Source organism: Ochotona princeps, chromosome 15, assembly GCF_030435755.1.
Source record: "Ochotona princeps isolate mOchPri1 chromosome 15, mOchPri1.hap1, whole genome shotgun sequence".
Lineage (NCBI taxonomy): Eukaryota > Metazoa > Chordata > Mammalia > Lagomorpha > Ochotonidae > Ochotona > Ochotona princeps.
The window spans coordinates 1,831,843-1,853,135 of NC_080846.1; the positions used below are offsets into that span (position 1 = coordinate 1,831,843).

Sequence of the window (21,293 nt, forward strand, 5' to 3'; positions counted from 1 at the left end):
GCGGGGCCGGGCCGGGGGCGGGGAGATCGCGGGCGGAGGGGGCGCGGGCCGGTCGCACCGCCCTGGCAGCAGCCGGCCACCGGGGTCCGCCGGGCGCGGAGCAGCGTAGCCAGCTCCGGGAGCGCAGCCCCCGCCCCGCCGTGCGCCCGCCTCGGCTTCCCACGCCCGCTGGCCCAGCCCGCGCCGGAGCCACCTGGAGCCGCCAGGAGCCGCCGCTGCAGGTTGATGGAGGAGCCATCTTGAAACCAACTTCGCAAACTTTCGCAAAGTGTTCTCGCAGTGGAAGCTGCGCGGGAGGCCGGGCGCGCGGTCCCCGGTGTCCCCACCAGGGGCCCCGGGGAGGCGGGGCCCAGGCCGCCCCGAGGGCCTGGTGCCCAGCGCGCGGGTGCCGCCCCCCGGTCGCGCCGAGTGGATGCGGAGGTGCGCCGGGTGCATGGATTGTACTTGGGGGCCCGGCTCGGGCTCGGGCTCCGGGCCATGGCGCCCTCGCCGCCACCCGTGCTGCCCTTGCTGCTGCTGCTGGCCGCCGCCACCGCCCTGCCGGCGCTGGGGCTGCAAGCGGCCGCCTGGGAGCTGCGCGTGCCCGGCGGGGCTCGCGCCTTTGCCCTCGGACCCGCCTGGACCTACGCCTCGGACAGTGCGCGCACGCCTGACGCGCCGCAGGAACTGCTGGACGTGAGCCGCGACGGGCGGTTGGTGCGGCATCAGAGCGGGCAGGTGCCGGGCCCAGGGTCCCGCGGCTGCGTGCACCTCGGGGTGCGCCAGCTGCCGCTGCAGGTCCGCCTGGCGGCCGGAGGCCCTGGAAATAGTGCCTGGCGGCTTCGGGGCAGGCAAGCGCTGGGCATGGAGCTACGTGCTCGGGACATGCTCTCAGCACCCGGGCCCAGAGGGGCTCTCTGCTTCCCAGTCCCTGGAAGTGGTGGAGGTGGCGGCACGGCCACTGTCCCGGACTGCTGTTGCCGGCCACACCCCAGGTCCCTCTGCCTGCGCCACCACGTCTGCCTGCTGCCCGGCGGCTCTGTCCGCTGGCGCCTGCTGTGTGCTGGCGCCGCCCGAGTGGACCTGGCGTCGGAGGCGGCCCCGTCGCCTAGCCCGACGCCGGCCCGGGCCAGGGCTGGGGGCGTGCGACGAGCGCGGCGGGGCGCGGGCGGCAGTGCTAGCCCGCAGTTCCCACTGCCCAGCTACCAGGTGTCGGTGCCCGAGAACGAGCCTGCAGGCACGGCAGTTATCGAGCTGCGCGCACACGACCCCGACGAGGGCGAGGCCGGGCGCCTAAGCTACCAGATGGAGGCACTGTTCGACGAGCGCTCCAGCGGTTACTTCCTCATCGACGCGGCCACGGGCGCTGTGAGCACGGCCCGCGCATTGGACCGCGAGACCCAGGACACACACGTACTCAAGGTCAGCGCCGTGGACCACGGCTCGCCGCGGCGCTCGGCTGCCACCTACCTCACCGTCACGGTCAGCGACACCAACGACCACAGCCCTGTCTTTGAGCAGGCAGAGTACCGCGAGCGCGTGCGCGAGAACCTCGAGGTGGGCTCCGAGGTGCTGACCATCCGTGCCACAGATGGCGACGCGCCCTCTAACGCCGACATGCGCTACCGCCTGCTGCAGGGCGGGCGCGGCGTGTTCGAGATCGACGCGCGCTCAGGAGTGGTGCGCACGTGCGCTGCGGTGGACCGCGAGGAGGCGGCGGAGTACCAGCTGCTGGTGGAGGCGGACGACCAGGGCCGCAACCCAGGCCCGCGCAGCGCCACGGCCACGGTCCACATCACCGTGGAGGACGAGAACGACAACTACCCGCAGTTCAGTGAGAAACGCTACGTGGTGCGCGTGCCCGAGGACGTGGCGGTCAACACGGCCGTGCTGCGCGTACAGGCCACTGACCGCGACCAGGGCCAGAACGCGGCGGTGCACTATAGCATCGTCAGCGGCAACCTCAAGGGCCAGTTCTACCTGCACGCGCTGAGCGGCAGCCTGGACGTCATCAACCCGCTGGACTTCGAGGCCATCCGCGAGTACACGTTGCGCATCAAGGCGCAGGACGGGGGCCGCCCGCCGCTCATCAACTCCTCGGGACTGGTGTCCGTGCAGGTGCTGGACGTGAATGACAACGCGCCCATCTTCGTGAGCAGCCCCTTTCAGGCCGCCGTGCTGGAGAGCGTGCCGCTCGGCCACTCGGTGCTGCACATCCAGGCCGTGGACGCCGACGCCGGCGAGAACGCACGCCTGCGCTACCGCCTGGTGGACACGGCCGCCCGGGCCGGGGGTGCTGCTGCCAGCCCTGGCTCGTTCCCCTTTCAGGTACACAACAGCTCGGGCTGGATCACAGTGTGCGCCGAGCTGGACCGCGAGCAGGTGGAGCACTACAGCTTCGCAGTGGAAGCCGCAGACCATGGCTCCCCCGTCATGAGTGCCTCGGCCAGCGTGTCCATTACCGTGCTGGACGTGAATGACAACGACCCTGTGTTCACGCAGCCCGTGTACGAGCTGCGTCTGAACGAGGACGCGGCTGTGGGCAGCAGCGTGCTGACGCTGCGCGCCCGTGATCGTGACGCCAACAGTGTTATCACCTACCAGCTCACAGGCGGCAACACCCGCAACCGCTTCGCACTCAGCAGCCAGAGCGGGGGCGGCCTCATCACACTGGCCCTGCCGTTGGACTACAAGCAGGAACGCCAGTACGTGCTCTCCGTGACTGCGTCCGATGGCACGCGCTCGCACACGGTGCAGGTCTTCATCAACGTTACAGATGCCAACACGCACCGGCCCGTCTTCCAGAGCTCGCACTACTCGGTGAGCGTCAGTGAGGACCAGCCTGTGGGCACCTCCATCGCCACCATCAGCGCTACGGATGAGGACACGGGTGAGAACGCGCGCATCACCTATGCCCTGGAGGACCCCGTGCCCCAGTTCCGCATCGACCAGCACACGGGCACCGTCTATACCACCGCCGAGCTGGACTACGAGGACCAGGCTGCCTACACGCTGGCCATCATGGCCAGGGACAGCGGCATCCCCCAGAAGTCCGACACCACCTCGCTGGAGATCCAGGTGTTGGATGCCAACGACAACGCCCCCCGCTTCCTGCGGGACTTCTACCAGGGCTCTGTCTTTGAGGATGCCACCCCGTCCACCAGTGTCCTGCAGGTCTCTGCCACTGACCGGGACTCGGGCCCCAATGGCCGGCTGCTCTACACCTTTCAGGGTGGGGATGATGGTGACGGGGACTTCTACATTGAGCCCACGTCAGGCGTGATCCGTACTCAGCGCCGGTTGGACCGAGAGAATGTGGCTGTGTACACCCTGTGGGCCCTGGCCGTGGACCGGGGCAGCCCGGCCCCACTGAGCGCCTCGGTGGAGGTCCAGGTGACCGTCCTGGACATCAATGACAACCCGCCCGTGTTCGAGCGGGATGAGCTGGAGCTGCTGGTGGAAGAGAACAGCCCCGTGGGGTCGGTGGTGGCCAGGGTCCACGCCCACGACCCCGACGAGGGCCCCAATGCCCAGATCATGTACCAGATAGTGGAGGGTAATGTGCCTGAGGTCTTCCAGCTCGACCTGCTCAGTGGGGACCTGCGGGCCCTGGCTGAGCTGGACTTCGAGGTGTGCCGGGAGTACGTGCTGGTGGTACAGGCCACGTCGGCCCCGCTGGTGAGCCGGGCCACCGTGCGCATCCGCCTCCTGGACCAGAACGACAACCCGCCCGTGCTGCGGGACTTCCAGATCCTCTTCAACAACTACATCACCAATAAGTCCAATAGCTTCCCCGGCGGCGTGATCGGCCGCATCCCTGCCCACGACCCAGACCTCTCCGACAGCCTCAACTACACCTTCGTGCGGGGCAATGAGCTGCACCTGCTCCTGCTGGACTCTGCCACGGGCGAGCTGCAACTCAGCCGAGATCTGGACAACAACCGGCCACTGGAGGCACTCATGGAGGTGTCTGTGTCCGGTGAGTGGCCGGTGGGAGAGGGAGGGGAGGGAGGCTGGTGGAGGGAAGGGGGGTGGCGGGGAGAGGGGAGCGTGGCTCCCCACAGGCTGCCTGCAGCGCCGCAGGCACCCGCCAAGTGCCCGCCTGGCCTGGCGTGCCCGGACGCATTCGGGCAGGGCCCGGGCAACTCTTTGGGGATTTGCTGCCTCCGGTTGGATGCTGGGGGTGTGCTCCCCACCCAAGCCAAGCCAGTGGGAGAGGCCGGGTGCTGCGTCTGTCAGCACTTCTTCTGGGAGCAGGCCCGGGCCGCTTCAAGTTCAAGACCGGGGCTTCTGGGTGCTTTTGTCAGCTGAGCTAGAGGCCCCTGAGTCCTGGTTCTGCTGCTCAGCTCGACTGGGGCTTGTCTGGGTGGACTGGTTCCCCCAGGCCCTGTCCTTTACGCAGCAAACAAGGCGCTCGCCTGGCTGTCTCTGAAGATCAAAGGCCACTGCCCACTCCATGGACCGATTAGCAACCCGGGTGGGACCCCTGGAAATTACCAGACGGGTTGCTGAGTCACTCTAACGTAGCTGGTGCCCCCAGGCCTCGCTGGCCCATCTCCTGATCCGGGCCACAGCCGGCCTTACCCACAGTGATCTTTGAGGGAGCTTTCGCGTAGCGTGGCCTTGTTTGAGCTCCTCTTTTGCTTCTGGACCTGGCCTTAAACTTTAGGTGTGAGTGAAGGCCTGCCCAGGGGAGAGGTACAGCTGGTGTGAGAACTCTGTGTGCCTGCTCTGGGGCCAGAGGTGAAGAGTGAGGAGCCAGATCCCACTCAGCCACCCCGAGCTTGGCAACAGAGAACAGGGCTGCCGCGCTGCCCAGCCTGCCTGCCAGGGCTGGCCTGTGCAGCTGGGGCCTCTGCGAGCCTCCGAGGACAGAAGAGGGTTTGGCAGAGAGGCAGGGGAAAGTGTGGGACCTGGGTGGTGGCTGTGAGAGAGAATCCACCTGTGGGTGGGCAGATGTGGTCTGCTGACGGGGCAGGGGCTCCCCGCAGGAGGGCTGGGCAGCCGGGCTCCCAGAGTCAGGGCTCTCCAGGAGTTTCCCAAGCTAGTGGGGTTACAGTACTGCCAAGCCATGAGTTAATTTGCTGCTGGGCCTGGGGCTACCCAGCAGGGTCCAGTCCCAGCTGCTAGGATCGCTCTGTGGGTGGAGACCATGGACTTGGTCCCTCCAGGCACGTCGCTCGCCAGGTTGTGGAGTGTGGCAGGGCCTGCCAGGGTTCGGTTTTTCTTTCCCGGTGCTAGAGAAAGCCGAGTGGGGAATGTGGCCTGGTACAGATGATACAGAGATGGCTGGGTTTCGCGTCGACCAGGGCCAGGGTGTGTTTTGCGGGACGTGGTGGTCCCTGCAGGGTGCACGTGTGTGCAGCCTGTGCCTTGACCCCAAGTCAGGGCCACAGCCAAGTGTATGGGGGGGGGCGTTGGATTTCTGGGTAGTGAGCTTGTCTCCTGAGGGCTCTGGCCTGGCCAGAGCTGCACACCACCAGCCATGCCCCCCCTGCACCTGAGTGAGGCGGGGGCCCAGGGCAGAGGCCCTGGAGGGGTGATTACCAACCAGGGGTTCTGACAGTCAAGCATTTTTCTAGGCTCTTACCTGTACCTTGTCATCCTGTCATTTCTTCTGGCGAGGCTTTTTTTAAGATGTATTTGTATTACTTTAGAGTCAGAGAAAAGGAGAAGCAGAGAGAATCTTCCATCCTTGGGTTTATTCCTCAAATGACTGAAGTTGCCAGAGCTGGGCTGGTCCAAAGCTGGGAGCCAGGAGCTTCCTCCGGGTCGCCTGTGTGTGTACAGAGACCCTAGTCCTGGGCCATCCTCTGTTGCTTTCCCAGTAGTAAGGAGCTGGATCGGAAGTGGAGTAGCTGAACTGGGGCCCATGTGGAATGCCAGTGCTACAGTGGAAGATTAACATGCTGTGCCACTGTGCTGCCTTGAGGCTGTCTAGCAGATGAAGAGAACCCTAAGGTTCAACAGTGTAGAGTGAGGGCAGGCCCGCTGGAGGGTCAAACTAGGGTGGCGACGAAGCAAGCCCACCCCCTACATGGTGTGTCTCTTCCCGGGGAAGATATTTTGGGGGAATTTCCTGCTAAACTGACTCATCCAGTGGCAGATCCGCTCCCTGCTGACAAGCAGGCCGTGGGCCGTGGGGAAAGCCCTGGCAGAGCGGCAGGTGCTGCAGGCCGGGAGACGGCCGGGAGACGGGCTGTTCGCAGCTCCCTGTGCATAAAGGTTGCCCCAGAGCTGCCTCTGGGGTTTTGTTTAGGAACAATGCTGAGAGCTCTCAGATCCTGTGTTCTGTGCTGTGGTTATGGGATTTATGGCCGTGCCCTAAAGTCTTTGATGCCTTGTTGCACTGTCCGAAGCCCAGCAGGCAATTAGTTTTCACGGGAGCCTTTCCAAGCAGGGCTGGGAGCCTGTGGCAGACGCACCCGCCTGCCCGCTGGCCAGGGCTGAGTCCCTGGGGGCTGGGCCTGGGGGCCGGGCAGGCAGGGCAGCTGCGTGGAGCTGGCCCAGGTTGCAGCCCGGTCAGTCTGCCCGTAGATGCACCGGATGGGGCCAGGCAGCCTCAATGCTTCGGAAGTTTGAGTGCAGTGCGATTCAAGAAGCTACTTGAGCGATGCTGTGACGCTTGTAGAATCAAACATCTTTCTAGAGGTGTCCTTTCAGCATCATTGGCTGGCTGGCTTTCTTTCAAGATTCATTTATTTGAAAAGTAGCATCATAGAGAGGGAGATCTTTCATTCCCTGGCTCATCCCCCAGATGGCTGCAACAACTACACAGCCAAGGCCGGGAACTTTATGCAGGTCTCCCTTGTGGTGCAGGGCTCCAAGCACCTGGGTCATTCTGTGTTGCTTTCCAAGGCACATTAGCAGGGAGCTGGGTCAGAAATGGAGCAGCTGGGAGTGGAACCGGCGTGCATACGGGGTGCCGACATCACAGGTGGCAGTTTGGCCTGCTGCACCACAGCTCCAGCGTGGCGCTTTGAACCCAACCGTGAACACCAGTGTGCCTGTGGGTTCCAGCTCTCAGCCAGGCGTGCACAGGTGACGTCCCTGCCCTTCTGTGGCGGGGGGGGGGGGGGGGGGGAGGGGAAGGTGAGGATGGGGGAAGGAGCGTGAGAATGTTTCTTGATGACTCACTCCTACATGCCAGAGAATCTGGGGCTCTGAAATAACAAGATTGGGTAACCTCGCCGGTGCTTGGGGGCTGGGGAGTGCCGGGGGCTTGGGAGCTGGGGAGTGCCGCGGGCTTGGGGAAGGTCTGGATGTGGAAGTGGCTGGCTGAGACCTGGGGCCCTGACGGTGACTTCGCAGGGGAAGGCTGGAGAGGAAGGAGGGGCTGCGGAGGCAGCAGGTGGCATCAGGACGCGGGGTTTGTGTTTTCTCTGTGGAGAGGGAGCAGCGGGTCTGACGTCATAGCGGGGTTGGCCCGGATTCTGCAGTGACACACGACGTCCCAGAAGACTCAGCTGCTTTCGGCAGCTTGTTCACTGTGTCAGGGCCCTGCTCACGCAAGAAGTGGCCCCTTGCTGGCGCGGGAGCCAGTGTCCTTTTATGAAGCACCTACTGTGTGCCAGGCCCTGAAGAAGGGCCGGCCTGGCCCCTGGCGTCCTGCAGGGGGTCTGGAGAGACGGAGAGGGCAGGGGAGGTTTTCCTGAGTGCCCGTGTCAGTGTATCTTTTTGTGCTGTCCCTAGGTCTGGCTAGGGCCAGCTCTACCAGGTTTAGGAGGCTGTGCCAGGGAGGGCTGGGGTGGGCACCAGGCTCATGGCCCAGCTGCAGCTGGGCAGTTCATTGACAGCAGCACGGGAGTGCTCAGGGGAGGGTTTCCAGGTTAGCGGTGTCGGTGGCTGCACACACTCTGCACAGGCACTGTCTGTCTGAGCATGTTGCTTGTGGTCACCTTGGGTTGTAGATGCCCCCTGGCCACTTCCATCTGGGAGACGAGCGGGCCAGGGGCAGTCCCCTCGGGTGCCTGGTGAGCTGGATCTGAGCCCAGGCCAGGCAGCCCCCCAACTGTTTTCTCTCAGCCTGAACTTTCCAGGAAGAGCTGGCCCTGCAGAGGGGAGGGGGGTGCATCTGCTAAGCCGGAGTTCCTTGCAGTGGGGAGTGGCCCTGGCCACTTTTGGACCCTGTGTGGCCAAGGCCATGCTTGGAAATGGTCATGATGATGGTGGGATGTGCAGGTCAGGGTGGGAGCCGCCAGTGGGGTCATAGCGGTGGGCGGTCAGCAAGACATTGGAAAGAAATGGCCCGTGACGTCCCAGGGTTGTCAGTGTGGCTTGGAGTGTGTGGGCACCCCCACCGCCAAGAAGCTGAGGTCCCAGCGGCCTGACAGGTGTTGAAGGATTGTAGCAGGAAAGATCCCATGGGAAGACCCTACCTGCAGAGGTCTTGGGGGTCCAGGTAGAATGCGGGAAGCTGAGGTGTGACTTGGGTTAGCCAATGGCAGGTGTGCTGTTGTGAGGGCTGGCGTGCGGGGAGGGGTTCGCGGTCACTGGGCGTGTTGGACAGGAGGGGTGGCCACGGGGTAGGAGGCTCTGGGGCTCCAGGATCAAGCTGAGGGGGTGTGAGTTAACGCAGCTCTGTGAGCCCTCCGCCCAAGCTGCTGGTCCCTTGGAACTGGTGTCTGGGGGAACTTCGCCATGGTCAGGTTCTGTGTACAGAGTTGTTAGGCAGGGGGTGTGGGCGTGGAGAGGTGGAGGCCCAGGGGAAGGGGGCCTGGGAGGGGCCACGGGCAGGGTGCCTGCCTGGTGGTGCCAGGCCGTCTAGCTCCACCTTCTAGCGGGGGTGGCCAGAGGCTCTTTTTAAAATTGAAGGTAGAGCAGCAGACAGGTGAGGTCTTGGAGAATGCCTGTGCCGCTCGGCGGGAGCTGGTGACCTGTGTCCTTGGTCCGGGCAGGCTCCCCAGCTCCCCTGGAATTGCTGGTGGAGTTGAGCCGTCAACGCCCATCTTGAAGCCAGATGGCAGGAACCCTTCAGGAGCTGGGCGGGATGGGGCGGGCAGGGTGCCCGGGTGGGGTGCAGGACCTGGTGCCAGGCCTCGGGTAGCACTCAGATTTCAGCAGAAGTAGATGTTATCGCTGGGGCACAGCGTGGGGACAGGTGTGTGCATCTGGCATGAGGTTGGATGTGCACAGCTTTGGGAGAAATCGTCTTACAAGGTTTGTGCACAGTTCCCGGGGGTGCTCCTCTGGGCCCCTGAGCCTGGCCCAGGCGGCATGGCTGGGTCAGCACCCCACCCCTACCCTGCACTTCCAGCTGCCTTGGGGGTGTTAGGGAAGAAAGTGCTGGAGAGAGCTGGCCCGGGGCTAGGAGGGCCAGAGGGGACAGCTGGGGTCAGTGGGCTTTCCTGGGTGGCCCAGGGTGTGGCACAGAGCAGGTGCTTAGTGAATCTTTGTGGGTGGCGTCTGGAGCAAGCTGGGGGGGCATCCAGGGGTCTGAGTGTCTGCAGCCTGCACAGGGGGGCTGGGGGAGGAACAAGGACACCTCAAGGGTGTTGCTGGGCTCCTGGGCCCCGTGAGCAGGGTGGTATTTTCCAGAACTCAACACGCTGAGTCCTCATGCCTCCTGGGCTGTGCACCAGGCCCCTCAGTGCCAAGGCCCCTGTGGGCACTGCAGAGTGCTCGGTGGCTCGCAGGAGGGATGCTCGTGCCAGCCCTGAGCTCACAGGCTGGGCCAAGGTCCCTGCTATGCCCGTGACAGCCCTTGGACCCTGGGGGACTTACCCACGGCTCTGGGTACTCAACCACAGGAAGGCAAACAGCCTGACTGGAAAATGGGCTGAGGAAGGGCCACCCTGGTGGCACAGCTGGGTGAGCGGTAGCCTGCGATGCCACAGCCTACATGCGCACTGATTTGAGTCCCAGCTGTTCCACTCTGATCCAGCTCCCTGCTAATGGCCTGGGAGAACAGGGGTCAGTAGCCCAAGGGCCCTCGAACCCATGTGGGAGACCCGGACAACGTTCCTGGCTTTGGACTGGCTCAGTTCCAGCCATTGTGGCTGTTTGGGGAGTGAATGAGCAGTGGGTGATCTGTCTCTGTTTCCTTCTCCCTTCAACTTTTTCAAGTAAAAATAATTTTTAAAAAAGGAGCTGGAACAGACATTCTCCTCCAGGCCTGCCCAGACATCCAGTGTCACCTTCAGGGGGACTCAAAGGGGAAACCGTGAGGCTCTGTTGCTGTTGCTGTTGGACATTCAAGTCCGTCGGGAAGCAGCCTGCGCTGGCAAGGGGCAGGGCAGTGCCAAGTGCGCCCATCTGGGACAGGCGGCTAACAGTAGGGCCAGTTGGCACGGTGATGCCTGTCGGCCTGACCGAGGCAGTCTTGGCACTTGACACCTGGCACCGCCTGCCCAAGCCTCATGCCCAGCAGTGTGTCCTGCTCGTAAAAAGACAAGCAGCGTGCGAGCCGTCTCCATGATGCCTGCGGTGGGAACAGAGCAGGACCGGGGTTCAGGGCTGGGGAGGCGAGGGAGTTGGTGTTGGGTGGGGATGGTGTGACAGACGAGGTCAGCACCGAGGCCTCTGCTGTGAGTGTCAGCAGCAGGCGAGGCCCTGGGGCGCAGGTGCTGGGAGAGCAGTGGGCAGACACCTCCCCCGTGGCGCGTCTGTCACCAGGGTGTTGGAGGCTGAGCTGGCTCCCAGGGCTGGGGACCTGATGCCGTGCACAGCGCTGGGAAGGGTCCTGACACGTAAATTGTGTGTTTGGTGAAACCTCTCTGGCTGTTTAATTACAGTCAGAGCCTTGGAGACTAGCGCATTGCTAGTCTCAAAGCCCCCGTGAGGAAGAAGGGACCGAGCAGCGCAGACGTCTGTGAGGGTCCGGCGCTTCCAATCTGGGAACTTGAGTTTTAGGGTTGAGGTCCCAAGACCCTCCCAACTCCATCCAGGGAGACCGGTTGAGGCTTCAGTGCCCCCCTCATTCCCCTACCCCAGGGGGAGGACATGACGGCCAGTGTGATGGCTGCCCTTTCGTGCCAGCACGGGGGTTCCTGAGTCCTGGGCCTTGGCTGCTGTTCACTGTTAGTGCTGTCCCTGCTTGACCCATGGGAACACAGGTTGGCTCCATGTCTGCCAGTGTGGCTGAGGAGTCTGGGAAGAGGGGCACATGTGCCTGGTGACTGAGCCTCTGGGATAGCTCTAGCTGCCCACCCTGGTGCCAGGGTGCAGGGCGTGGCACGGCAGGTGCACCGTGGGAAGATGGCCGCCACTGTGCTGGGGATGCCCGGGCACCAGTGACATGGCTGTGGAAGCAGCCTGCGCTGACCAGCCCTCTTGCCTAAGCATGGAAAATTTTAGTGCACCACTGAAAATTCTGCCCCATCTTCAAAGGCAGGGTGGAAAATATGAAGGTTTATTGTTCTGAGAGATTTCCTATGCATCTGGCGCTGGCTGCCCCAGGTCAGTGTGTGACAGGAAGTCTAGTGGGGTGAGTGCAATGTGCTTGCATTTCTTTTATCCCCACCCTTGTGTGTGTGTGTGTGCGCGTGCACTCATGTGTTTGCCTGTGCATCTGTGTGTGCATGAGACAGGAGGTCTAGGAGGTGACCATAGCCCCTCACGGGGCAGATGTGTGGGGCAGGTGGGGCTGAGGAGCTGGGATAGGCCCTTGGGGCCCGGTCGCCTCCCTCCCCACACTGCTCTGCGCTCCGTGGGAAGTGTGCCTCCGTGGGAAGTGTGCTGTGAAACTTCCAGGCAGGCCAGGCCAGGGTGATCCCAGCAGGGAGCTGCTTGGCTTTGTCGCTGGAACACGTGTGAGTGTGTCCTGGGATTTCTCTGGCGTTCTGGGGTGAACCTTGGGCCGGGGGATGTGGGATGCGGGGAACACGGGGCTCCTCCCTGTGGGGGCCGCACCCGTCTCTGCAGCCAGGGAATTGGAAGCTGGGTTGGGGCGGGAAGGTGGCTTTGTGCAGGTGCCAGGACTCTGGAATCTTCTCCGAGTCTCTGCGTGTCTACCCTGGCGGAAGTGGATGAGCTCAGGCTCTGAGAGCTTTCTTTCTCTTTTGGACCTTGCTTGAAAAAACCAGAGTGACGTCTCGTGGCTCTGTCAGCCATGACACAGGCCTGACCGCCATCCCATGAGCAGTGGGATGGGTGACCACCGGATGTGGGCAGCAGGAGGACGGCTGATGCCGACCCGCAGGGCCACACCTGCCTGTCATCGCCGGGTGAAACGGTTCCTGTTGCCCATCCCCGTGTCCCCTGAGTGTGACCCCGGGGCTTGGCCCTGCACCTGCCCCGAGGGTCTCTCGGTGGTCTGGCGGCCCCCTCAGCCCAGGCCGAAGCTGGCAGGCCCTAAGGGGCTGGGCTGGGCCAGAGCCACTGGCGTCGGAGGCGTGGAGTTTGGAGGGGTCCTACATGCCCACCAGGCTCCAGGGCCATGCGGATGCAGGTATGGGCAGGCTTCCCGGAGCGGCGGGGGCGGGCGCCCTCGGCTTTTCCTGCAGCAACTTGTGTTGGGCTGCCCAGCCCTGGGATGACGCAGCCTCACAGCCTTGCAGCCCTGGGGTCCTCACGGCACAGAGTCTGTGGCTGCAGGGCCCAGCCATGTGCCTTGCTGCAGCCTGGTCCTGTTTCCAGAACTTTCTGCCTGTCTCGGACGTGGGGAGCAGGGTATACGGGGTCTACGAAGGGGCTGCGGGATCTACGAAGGGGCTGTGTGCGGCTGCTATTGGTTTGTCCCTGCTAGAAGGCAGGGACTTGGTCGTGGCACAAACAAGGTTGGGGGCCCTCAGGCTGCATTCTGTGCCCCCACCTCCCTTGCTCGGGACAGGACCTGGGGCTTCCAGGGAACCAAGCAGAGGGTGGGCCTGGGCTTCTGGCCTTGCCTGGACAGACCAGAGGGCTTCAGGGCCACTGGGGCAGCCAGTGGACGCTGGCCTTGCCTCCTGCTGGCAGTCTAAGCCACTGTGCCCGCTGCACTGGCACTGGCACTGGGCTCTCAGCAACCCCCAGGGTCACCTACCCACCTGGTGGGGAAGGATCCCCGGGCCCTGGGGAGCTGGCCAGGGAGCCAGGCAGTCGTGGCCAGCTGCACTGGGGACATTTGCAGGTTGTTTTGTGTCGTAGGGTATCCAGGGTCTCGGGGGGCCATCTGCAGGTGAACGCCAGCCCTGGGGCCCCAGTGACGGACTGGACCTGGCTCACCTGACCTGCACAGGTGTGGGGACACCTGTGATAAGGCTAAACTGTAACCCCCTCTAGACATGAAGCTCTGGAGATTCTCCCTGAATTCATCTTTGCTCCGAAGGTGTTTATGGAGAGGGGACGGATCGGACTTCTTGGTGTAGTCAGGTGTGCGGCAGCCGATGTGGGAATCCTCTAAAACTCAGGCCCCCACACAGGAGAATTTAAAAAATCCTGCACATGGGCCCAGTGTGGTAGCCTAGTGGTTAAAATGTCCTTGCCTTGCACGTGCCGGGATCCCAAATGGATGCCAGTTTTAATCCCGGCAGCCCCACTTCCCATCCAGCTCCCTGCTTGTGGCCTGGGAAAGCAGTTGAGGACGGCCCAAAGCTTTGGGACCCTGTACCCGCATGGGAGACCCAGAAGAAGCTCCAGGCTCCTGGCTTTGGATCAGCTCAGCTCCAGCTGTTGCGGCTGCTTGGGGAGTGAACCAGTGGATGGAAGAATTCCTGGGGACTGTGGGGAGGAGGACAAGGCACAGGGCAGCCATACTGACTGAATGACTGCCCGTTCTGTGGACAGTGGGGTGCTGGGGATCCCGGCACTGAGTGCCCCTCCTGGGACCAGTGGGGTGCCAGGGACCTCAGGACTGGCTGCCCCTGCTAGGGACAGTGGGATGCTGGGGACTCCAGGATTGAGAGTCCTGTCCCTCCTGGGGCCAGCGGGGTGCTGGGGACCCCAGAACTGGCTGTCCCTCCTGGGGACAGTAGCATGTTCAGTGCTCCTGGCGAAACAGGAAAGAGCCACAGCTATGGAGCCTGGACAGGCGATGCCCCCCATGGCTGCCGCTGCGGCCCTTGCTCTCTGTCCTCAGCACACCCCAGGGTACCCCATGATACCCTTGGCCCCATGGGCAGGGGAGCCTGCTGCTGTGGTCTTTGGTGCCATTGCCTGAGCCTCTTAGGTGCTGGCCGTTCATGGAGTTCCCAGATGCGGGTGCCTGGCCTGAGTGAGACACTGTCGTCACTGGTTATTAGGGTGCCAGGGAAGCCAGCATGGGGTCAGAGTGTGCACTAAAGGGGAGATGTGCCCCGTGTCTCGCTGGCACTGGGGGGCTTCCTCACAGGCACTGGGAGTTGCCTCTGGGTTTGTTTGCAGAGACAAACACTCTCCCTCCGGTCCACGAGGAGAAAGGAGGAAATCCCCCAGCCGGTGCCCCGAGCTGTCCCGCGTCTGAAGTGGTGATTTCTCCCCCGCTTTGCTCCCGGCCATGCATTGGCCAGATGCCCATGTGGTGGCTTGCAGGCCGCAGTTGTCATGGTGACAGGCCGGGGCAGGCCAGTTCCTCTCCAGGCCTTATCCTGAAGAGCCACCCCTTTGTCTGGGGACAGTGGGCGTGGAGGACGGCTCGTGTGTCCAGCTTACGTTGATGGCCTGTAGGGGGGTGCCTGGACGGGGGGGGTGTGGGGAGCGTCCCCATCAGTGGTCAGTGCCCCTGGCCCTGGAGCACCTGCAGAGCAGCCCTGTCTGCTGTTGGCTCCAAGCATCATTTTCACCCTCACCTTGACAGGCTGACACAGAGGTTGGCTCCCCTTACCCCGCCCCAACTATGGCTCGGCTGCTGTTGCCCCCTGCCCCCCAGCCCCGTTTCCTCATCTGTAGGGGAGTGTGATGGTGGTGGCCTCGCAGGAGCCGGGACTCGGTGTCCTGGGTGCCCCTGCCATCCCTGAGGGTGCCTGTGGGCTGCCCAGCCAGCTGGACACAGAAATTCCTGTGCATCCGTTCCCACCCTCCCTGGAAGGGGACCTGTGCCCCTCACTGCGCCCCCACCCCCATGACCTCAAGGACAGGCAGGTGACCCTGCCTCAGGGGACGGATCTGCCAACTCTGTCACCTGTGACACCCAAAGCACGATTCTGGGAGGAGTCGAGGCAGGAATGGTGTCCCACTGTAGGCCCTATCCCAGGCCAAGTCCCTGCCCCTGGGCACTGCCTTGCTCCTCTGGACCCCCCAAGGGCCTGGCAGCCACCCCCTCAGCCCCATCTCCTGCTGCCCGAGGCAGCCCTCCTCAGGGCCCAGAGACGCCTCTGTCATGGTGTCCTTCAGGGGAATGGGGGCCGGGGTGGACACTCAGCCTCCCCTGAGAGCGAAGAGGGAGGCAGGAGTTGGGCAGTTGAGCCAGGTGCTTAGTGGACGGAGAGGCCCAGGTGCTCGGAGCTCCTGGAGGGCCGAGAGGACACGGGGTGGAGGTGGGGGTGGATGACAGTCCAGAGCACTTTCCCTGGCGTCCCTCCCCCACCCCGTCCTCTCCCTGACCTCACGTCACCACCTCAGCTGCTGCTAGGCCCTGCTGGGTGCTGTTCACAGGCACCCAGCCTGGCGGTGGTTGGTGTGCTGGTGGTCTTGGGTGGTGACCTCAGGGCAGGCACCAGCAGTGTGCAGAACACTCCTGCTTTCTTGCTCACGCAGAGCTCCGTGCTGTTCAGCTTCCTGCCAGCTTCTGGAGGGCATCTTGTCCCCAACGTTGGCGCTCATCATTCAGTCCTTGCGGGTGGGTGGGTAAGCCCTAGAGAGGCAGGCGCACCCTGGGCTGTGACTGTGGGGTGCAGCTGTCACCTGCCTGGTAATTGTGATTTTCCTCTCAAATTCTGGGGTGTCCCCAGGTAACAAGGCATGGGGAGTGGCCCAGCTGGGAAGGGTGGGTAGCCGTGGAGCGTGTCCGGGGTGCGCCCAGCTGTGCGGATGGCAGGGTCCCTGGAATTGGTGTGAACGCGCTGCCCCCCAGGAAGGTCGGGGTCCCTGCTCGGCCCAGCAGCTACCCAGGCCTCCTTGAGACATGTGGATATTTTTTTTCTTTCTCCTCAACTTAAGGAAGCCGCATGGTTCTCACCTGAGATGTTCGGATATCAAAGAGGGTGATATTATTTTTAAAGTTTATTTTTTGTCTGTTTGAAAAGAAGGGAGACAGAGATCTCCCCCCCCCGCCCCATGTCAGCAACGGCTGGGGCAGAAGCCCAGAACCCCCTGGGTCCCCGGGGTGTATGCCAGGGCTCAGTGCAGAGGCCATTACCTGCTGGGTCCCCGGGATCTTACAGGAAACATCAGAAGCCCAGTGGGGGGACAGGAATCCAGGCAGTCTGCTGTGGGGTGCTCGCTCACCCCTGAATGGGGGATGTGGGGTCTAAGGAACGGTGGACCGACTCCACCCACGTGAGCACACACAGGCCAGCTCTGCCCATGTGGGTGAGGCGAGGAGTGTGGGTACGCTGGCGCGGGGCTGTGGCTGGCCTTGGGCCTCCAGGCTGCGAGGCCTCCAGCTGCTGGCAGAGCCTGTCCCGGGGCTTGCTTGTTGTAAATTGTACCAGCGATTGTAAAGTGCAGGTGGGGGCGGGCACAGCCTCTGTTCTTTTAGGCTATGGGTGTCATTTTCGCCCTGTTGGAGCCCCTCATTTGCCAGCGGGCTTTGTGCTGGGCTCCCATTCAGCCGCCCTGTCATCTGAATAAGCACAGAGGCCTCGTCATTCTCCCCGTGGTTACCCATCAACCAGCCGCCCCGTTTCCGTGGTTACCACCACCTCTGTAAATGTGATCCCAAGCCTGGGGGAGGGGCTGTCAGCAGGCGCCGTCATCCGCAGCCTCTCCACGGGGGAGGGGGAGACCCGGGCTCCCTGCTGGGAGCGTGTCCAGGGCGCCAGGAGGGGCTGGGCTAGCCTGGGGCTGTGGGCAAGGATGGGGTGTCTGAGCAGGTGGTAGGGCGATTCCAAGCCTGCAGGTTAGAAGGCTCCAGAAAGGAGTCAGGCTCGGCAGCACTGGCAGGCTGCTGCCTTGTGAGAGCAGAGGATGCTGGGACCAGGGTAAGGTGTATTTAAGTTTGCTGCAGCGGCAGTGTTGTGGGTGAAACTACAGCCTGTGACACTGGCCTCCCACAGGGGTGTGGGACAAGGCTGTTAGATCATGTCATCTGTAGAGAGCCCAGAACAAATACAAGGTAATGATCTAAGTAACCAGGGTTCAAGGCCTGTTGCTGGGCTCTTGGCTGAGATGAGGGGTCAGCCCAGCAGTAAGTGGCGGTGAGCTGCACTGTCTGTACCAACAGGTGAGAGTAGAGACCAGGGGTAACCCTAGAGAGGAGTGGGCAGGAAGGAGTACAGTGTCACCAAGGGGTGGGCGTTGGGCTCCGTGGTCAGGTCACTGCTTGTGACCCTCCCGTGTCAGGGTGCCTGGTGCCGCCACCTCCCACCCAGCTCCTTGGAGAAGGGTGACTGCCTGAGCGCTCGGATGCCTGACCCTGACCCAGCCTGTGCCCAGCTGATGTGGGCCTGTGGGGAGCGAGAGCCCCCATCTCTGCTTGTGTGTCTGCACCTTTCATGTAAAAATGAAAACTGTAAAAAGATAAGAAACAAAAACAAACTCCTACCTTATTGAGTGAGTGCCTGAGGTTGGGACCCACACCGACCTCAGATCAGGCTTCCTGCTAGTTCATCTGGGAGGCAGGGGAGGGGGGCCCAAGTCCCTGGACCCTGCTCCCACGTGGGGACCTGGACGGAGCCCCTGGCTCCTGGCTGCCCTCTGGCCCAGCTCCAGCCGTTGTGTCTGTCTCTTTCTTTCTCTGACAGGCTATTGTTTAAATGAGTAAATAAATGAAACTACAAAATATGTGTTTGAAAGAGTTACAAAGAAGTTGAGACACACACACACAGATCTTCCATCCACTGGTTCACTCCCCAGATGCCCGCAACAGCTGGAGCTGGGCCAGGCTGAAGCCAGGAGCCTGGGCCTTCTTTCAGGTCTCCCACATGGGGCAGGGGCCCAGGGACCTGGACTTGCTGCTTTTTCCCGGGCTGTTAGCAGGGAGCTGGATCCAAAATGGAGCTGCTGGGTCTTGAATGGGTGCTCTTGTGGGAAGGTGGCACTGCAGGCAGCAGCTTCACACTCTATACCACAGCATCGGCCCCAGTGAAAGTTTCTAGATAATAATAAAAGAAGCTCACGTTGTAGAGAGATCACCTACACGGCTTTGCAGTGTCCCCGGATTACTAGGCTCACTGTTCGAGGCCCTCTGCACATTCATCCCTCAGGATTTTTAGGGGACATTTTAAAAACATCAGTCAGGTAGATTCTGTAATTCCTTTTTAAGTCAAACTGGCCGAGGCTCACCTGGGTAGCCCTGAAGGGAGAAAGTGGGATGTCGTGGGCGGCTAGGGCCAAAGCTTGTGAGGAATGAAGCGGGGGGGAGGGCGGAGGGATGGGGCCCCGCGTGTGGCCCCTGCGCGACAGGTGCACAGGAGGGCGGGCCGGTGTGGCGTCAGCTCGGTGGGGACAACGTGCGCATGTCCTCTCCCCAGTCAGCATCCTCCTGCTGCTTCCAGAATGCTCACTGCCCTAACGGCCTCGTCTATCCCAGAACACATCTCCTTAGCTTCCCTTTCTGGTAGATCTCCAAAATTCTCTAATTTTTAAAGAAGGTTTATTTGTTTTTATTTGAAAGGCAGAGGTGTATACAGAGAAGGAGGGACAGGGAGACAGAGCTTCCATCTGCTGGTTCACTTCCCAGATGGCCAGGGCCGTGGATGGGCACTCAGGGTGCAGCTTTTTGCAGAGTGGACATCAGCCAGTGGTCACTTGGTGTCCGTACCACACTGGGCTGTGAGCTTGGCAGGTGTATCCCTAAAGAACCCCAGAGTGAGGTCAGCTCCCTCACCCCCAAGCTGGGCAGTGCTTCCGGGAGCACAATGTGTTGCATGGGGGAGCAGTCCCCACCCCATACAGACACTGACCTGTCTCACGGTCAGGGTTGGACTGGGGTTCCTGGGGTCCCTGAGGCAGCTGCCCCCTGCAGTCCAGGGGACACCTGGCAGAGGTCTTGGTGCATAGGGCCCCGGGGCTGGCTTCAGTGTCTCCTAGCAGAGTGGGAAAGCCCACTTGGTGGAGGGCACAGTGACATGGGCAGGGGTTGAGGACTTGGTGGAGGGCACCGTGCCACAGGCAGGGGTTGTGGCCCCAGATGCTTGCATTTGTGGCCGTGATACTCAGAACACGGGGTCAGTGGCTGTTTGTTGGTTCAGGATTCCAAGCAGAGTCAAGGAAGCACCTTGGCACTCCCCGCGCTGGGCACACGCTGGCTGTGGAAGAACACAAGGTCACACGAGAACTCCTGGGGTCCAGCAGGTGCTGTTTGCAGCAGCACCGCCCCGGCGGGCTGTGGGGTGTGGGTGCCTTTGGGGACCCCAGCTGGCGAGTCTGACTCTGCTGCCTCGGCCCGCCTGCCTCGTTGCCCAGGAACCCCAGACACCTCACCTGGGAACATCCCTTGGGGACTGGAGGGGCTCTGTTCCTCTGTCTGCCCTAGCCAGGCCCACAGGGCAACCCCAGCTTCTCCCAGGCCTGTGCCAAGTCCAGCTTGATGCCAGGCATCTGAACTGAGCCATTTCACTGGGCTCACACCCATTCATGTACACACACCACACACACACGCCCCTTCCCCCAACACCCTGGCTGCCGGGGCCCCAGCTTCAGCCTGACCACGGACACCCAGAGGGCGTGACTGTGGCTTCTCTCCCTTAGTACCCTCATGCCACGGCCTGGCACACAGCAGCTGCAGATGCTTGAATTAATGAGTGACGACATTTGTAATTAGAGTTCCTGAGTTTGGGTTCCAGATTAGGATCTTTGCAAACACATTCTACCTAGTGCTTTTTAATTATGACTATGTTGTACCCGTCGTCAGCCGTGGTAATTAGGGAGTGGACTGGGGTGCCCTGCTCATGGCCCTTGGGGGTGCCCTAAGAGGGAAACCCAATTTGTAACTTTTAGGTTTTCTTTTAATCACTTAATAACAGGATATTTGGTGTTAGATTAATCTCTTCCATCTGGTCAGACCCAGGCTAATGGGCTGAAAGGATTTGGAGTAAATGTTCTGTGTTAGAGCTTGGACGTGTGTGAGTGTGTGTGTGTGTGTGTGTGTGTGTGTGTGTGTTGTCAAGGGTGTAGGTGTGGGTGTGTGAGTGTTAAGGGTGTAGGTGTGGGTGTGTGAGTGTCAAGGGTGTAGGTGTGGGCGTGTGAGTGTTGTTAAGGGTGTAGGTGTGGGTGTGTGAGTGTTAAGGGTGTAGGTGTGGGTGTGTGAGTGTTGTTAAGGGTGTAGGTGTGGGTGTGTGAGTGTTAAGGGTGTAGGTGTGGGTGTGTGAGTGTTGTTAAGGGTGTAGGTGTGGGTGTGTGAGTGTTAAGGGTGTAGGTGTGGGTGTGTGAGTGTTGTTAAGGGTGTAGGTGTGGGTGTGTGAGTGTTGTTAAGGGTGTAGGTGTGGGTGTGTGAGTGTTGTTAAGGGTGTAGGTGTGGGTGTGTGAGTGTTGTTAAGGGTGTAGGTGTGGGTGTGTGAGTGTTGTTAAGGGTGTAGGTGTGGGTGTGTGAGTGTTGTTAAGGGTGTAGGTGTGGGTGTGTGAGTGTGGTTGAGGGTGCAGGCATAGTGTTGACTGGAGGACGTGAGGGGAGGCCCTGCTCACGCACAGTTCAGACGTAAACAGTTGGCACTCTGCAGCCTTAGGAGTCAGGTGGTAGGATGGACAGGGCAGAGCTGGCCAGCGGAGGAGGGACCACATCAGGACCTGACGTGTCAGAGGGCAAAGAGTGGGTGCCAGGTCCCAAGCAGGAGTGTCACCCAAACTGGTTCCCAAGTGGAAAATAGTCCTGTAGGGGGAGGTGGCCGCTGGTGCCCTGGTGTCTGCGGGTGGACATGGACAGTGTCAGGCGCCCATCGGTGTGGCTGGCCTGGCTCCTCGGCCGTGTGGACATGGTTGGGTGTGGGCGGTATATGAGGGGATGCTGTGGCTGCCCAGCTGTGCTGGTGACTTCTCAATGGTGGCATGTCTGTGGCCCGGATCTTGCCTGGCAAGCTGACAGAAGCCACCTGCCACACCGGCATGAGGTGTGGGTCGGCCTGTAAGGGCCGGGGAGACCAGGCCTGCTGCCCGGCAGTGCCCAGTCCGGGACACAGTCTTTGGTCCAGATGTGGGCAGCAAGGCCACCATCTGGATGTGGACAGGAGGGGATGGCTGCTGGGAGAGTGGGAGAAAGGAGCTAAAATGCACGTGGGCTCTGGCACCGTGGGCTCGCAGGGAGGCTCTGGAAGCTTCCTGCCGCCTTGCTATGCCCACCCACTTGGGCTCCTGGATGCGGGCTGGGATTTGCTCAGCAAATC

The 21,293-nt window shown here is 62.0% G+C and overlaps 1 protein-coding gene across 2 annotated transcripts in view; it reads left to right on the forward strand.

Moving 5' to 3' along the window:
* The first annotated feature begins 233 nt into the window (after positions 1-233).
* The window catches only part of CELSR1 (cadherin EGF LAG seven-pass G-type receptor 1), an 81,601-nt gene continuing 60,541 nt past the window's right edge, over positions 234-21,293 (forward strand). For both annotated transcript variants that reach the window (XM_058673609.1, XM_058673610.1), the window contains exon 1: positions 234-3,958. In XM_058673609.1, the coding sequence (XP_058529592.1) occupies positions 478-3,958 (3,481 nt within the window). In that variant the 5' untranslated portion in view covers positions 234-477. The remainder of the gene's footprint in view (positions 3,959-21,293) is intronic.